The 2,853-nt window shown below is 28.9% G+C and overlaps 1 protein-coding gene across 1 annotated transcript; it reads right to left on the reverse strand.

Moving 5' to 3' along the window:
• Window positions 1-504: 504 nt before the first annotated feature.
• Window positions 505-1,892, reverse strand: LOC115034166 (zinc finger MYM-type protein 1-like). The gene is given in 2 exon segments (XM_029490019.1): window positions 505-1,314; window positions 1,317-1,892. Coding segments are annotated over 2 exon segments (1,386 nt in total).
• Window positions 1,893-2,853: the final 961 nt, after the last annotated feature.

Consider the following 2,853-nt stretch of genomic DNA (forward strand, 5'->3'; position numbering starts at 1 on the left):
TTTGAACAAAAAAGTTTCCATTTACTTCTCCATAGTCTCCATTCACCTTCAATAATTGATGGATTATAACTATCTTTAAAATCAGTTTGGTAAAAGGTAATGGCATCTGATACATCACTATAGTTAGAATTAATCACATAAAATGGTACAATAAATATGTTGAAGACTTAAAAGAACTTTTTTATGTTTGGTAAATCTGTTGGTTAATGACATAGATAGCTCATCAAGATATGGAATAAACAAACTAATTCTAAAATACACTTCTGGAGAATTGGTAGAATAGTTTTGTCTATGATTTTGTGTACCGACAATTCTTGGCATCAATTTTGTAACACCAAGGTTATTAGCTACTATTAAGTGCATATTGAAATACTTCTTTAAATTCTCTCTCGACATTTGATCTTATCTCACTAATTACTGATTGAACAAGTTCTATGCTTTCAACAGCTGTACATAAATCAATATTAGGCTTTTGGAGATTAACAGAAACTTGGTATGTTATGCCTAACAATTTGTCAACAGTAAACAGAGTGATAATAAATTCAAATCGCACATTTTTTTATGGAATGAGCGAGCCATTGAACCATCATATTTATTGTCAGTCATTATTTGTTCTAGAGATGCTATAATGGGCAACATATTATCTTTGAACAGTGCAATAGCTTCATGTCTCTCGACCCATCGTGTATCACAGTAGTTCATCAATCTCGACGATTTTAAATTATATTTTATTAATTTAGATTTTAAAATATTTGTTCTTCTAACCGATGCTCTTAAAAATGTACTAACTTCTCTTATTGTTCCTATGGTATTTCTAATAGTTTGAAGCTTTGACGAGTCGTTTAGCACAAGATTGAGAGAATGTGACAAACAATGTGTATAAATAGCTGATGGATATTCTTTTAATATTAATGCCTGGACTCCATTAAATGCACCGCTCATAGCCGCAGCTCCATCGTAGCCTTGCCCTCTTAGGTTCTTCAAATCAAGTCCAAAATACATGAGCTCTTTTTTTATTGTATCAGCTAAACCTTTTCCAGATACATCAGTAACAGGAACAAATTTTAGAAAGTCTTCCCTAACTTCATTTAGTTCATCATCTACATACCGGAGACATAAAGAAAACTGTTCAATACCTTGCACATCAGAGGTTTCGTCAGCAAGAACAGTAAAAAAAATAGATTTTTTAACTCTATTAATTATAAAATTTTGAATAATAGATCCAATTAATGTTATAATCTCATTTTGAATCAAGGGACTAGTATACATTTGTTTAGCACCTGAACTTAAGATATGCGACTTGAGAATATCATCTCTCCACTTCGTGCTCTAAAACGTAATAATGCTCTAAAGTTTCCATCATTATTTTCAGGTTCATTTAAACTTAAACGTCCATAGTCTTTATGACCTCTATATGGAAGTTCTTGTCTGCCGCAAAATATAATTGTTTCAATAATTGCATACAACTTTTGTTTATTTTCAATGTTTTCTTTTTTCATTTGCTTATGTACTTGAAAATCAACAGCGTCCTTTTTACCATCAAATGTCAAAAGAAAATTGCTAGATTTGATCATCGCAAGTTTATGATATTGTAAATTACTATGTGTTGAAAAAACATGTTTGGCGGATTTCCAATTTTGAAATGGTTTTAATACAAGTTGCCCAACTTTTAGATTTGAACCTTTACCAACAGAACTTACTGGACCAAATAAAACACAGTTCTTACAAAAAGCTCCATTTAAAGATTTTGAATATGCCAGCCACTTAAACTCATCCAACCAAGATTTTTGAAAATGCCGCTGCTTATCTTTCGTTATCTGAATGTATAAGTCAGAAAAAGAATTTGGAGTCCATGTTTTTCTCAAAAGCCTTTCTTTAAGTACATCATCCATGGTAAAGTTCTAATTTTCTTTTTTTGTCACATACACACCAATATCAGTAGTATTGTCTAATATACGTTCATCAGTACACAAAATATTAGCACAAGTAGATTCCTAATAAAATAAAAATATATTAAAACAAACTATTTACTTTACTCTGGCTAATAAATATATTTTACTTGATTCATATAGTCATCAATATCAGTAGTATTGTCTAATATACGTTCATCAGTACACAGAATATTAGCACAAGTAGATTCCTAATAAAATAAAAATATATTAAAACAAACTATTTACTTTACTCTGGCTAATAAATATATTTTACTTGATTCATATTGTCATCAATATCAGTACTATTGTCTAATATACGTTCATCAGTACACAAAATATTTGCACTAGTAGATTCCTAATAAAATAAAAATAAATTAAAACAAACTAACTACTTTACTCTGGCTAATAAATATATTTTACTTGATTCATATTGTCATCAATTATAATATCTGTGTTACAAATCTTACCAATAGACCTATCCATGGTTGAACAAGATCTCTAAAATAAACAAACAAATTAGTTTAATTAAATAAAAATAATAATACTCGTACTAAAAATTAATTATTACACCAGCCTCTATTTTTTAGAATTTTTTTACTACAGATGTATCTGTAAATGTATACAATAGTCTAGTACTCAGTAGGTTTTACTTCAAAATGACCAGGCTAATTATTTAAAATTTAAAATGTAAATATACATATTATTCAACTTTGTATTATAAGTATACTTAGTAAAGTTTCCGTTAATAAAGATTATTATTATAGGAGCTTACACAAAAATAGAGCCTGGCCTTCTCATAAAACATCATTTGTTTGTGTCACCTTATTTAAAACTTGTGTATCTTCCATGCAGAGTAGCCTTTTACAGTTCAACTTGTTTCCTAGTGTCTAGAATTTATTGTTTGACATTAAAATTAATAAAA

Source organism: Acyrthosiphon pisum, chromosome A2 (assembly GCF_005508785.2).
Source record: "Acyrthosiphon pisum isolate AL4f chromosome A2, pea_aphid_22Mar2018_4r6ur, whole genome shotgun sequence".
NCBI classification, from domain to species: Eukaryota; Metazoa; Arthropoda; class Insecta; order Hemiptera; family Aphididae; genus Acyrthosiphon; species Acyrthosiphon pisum.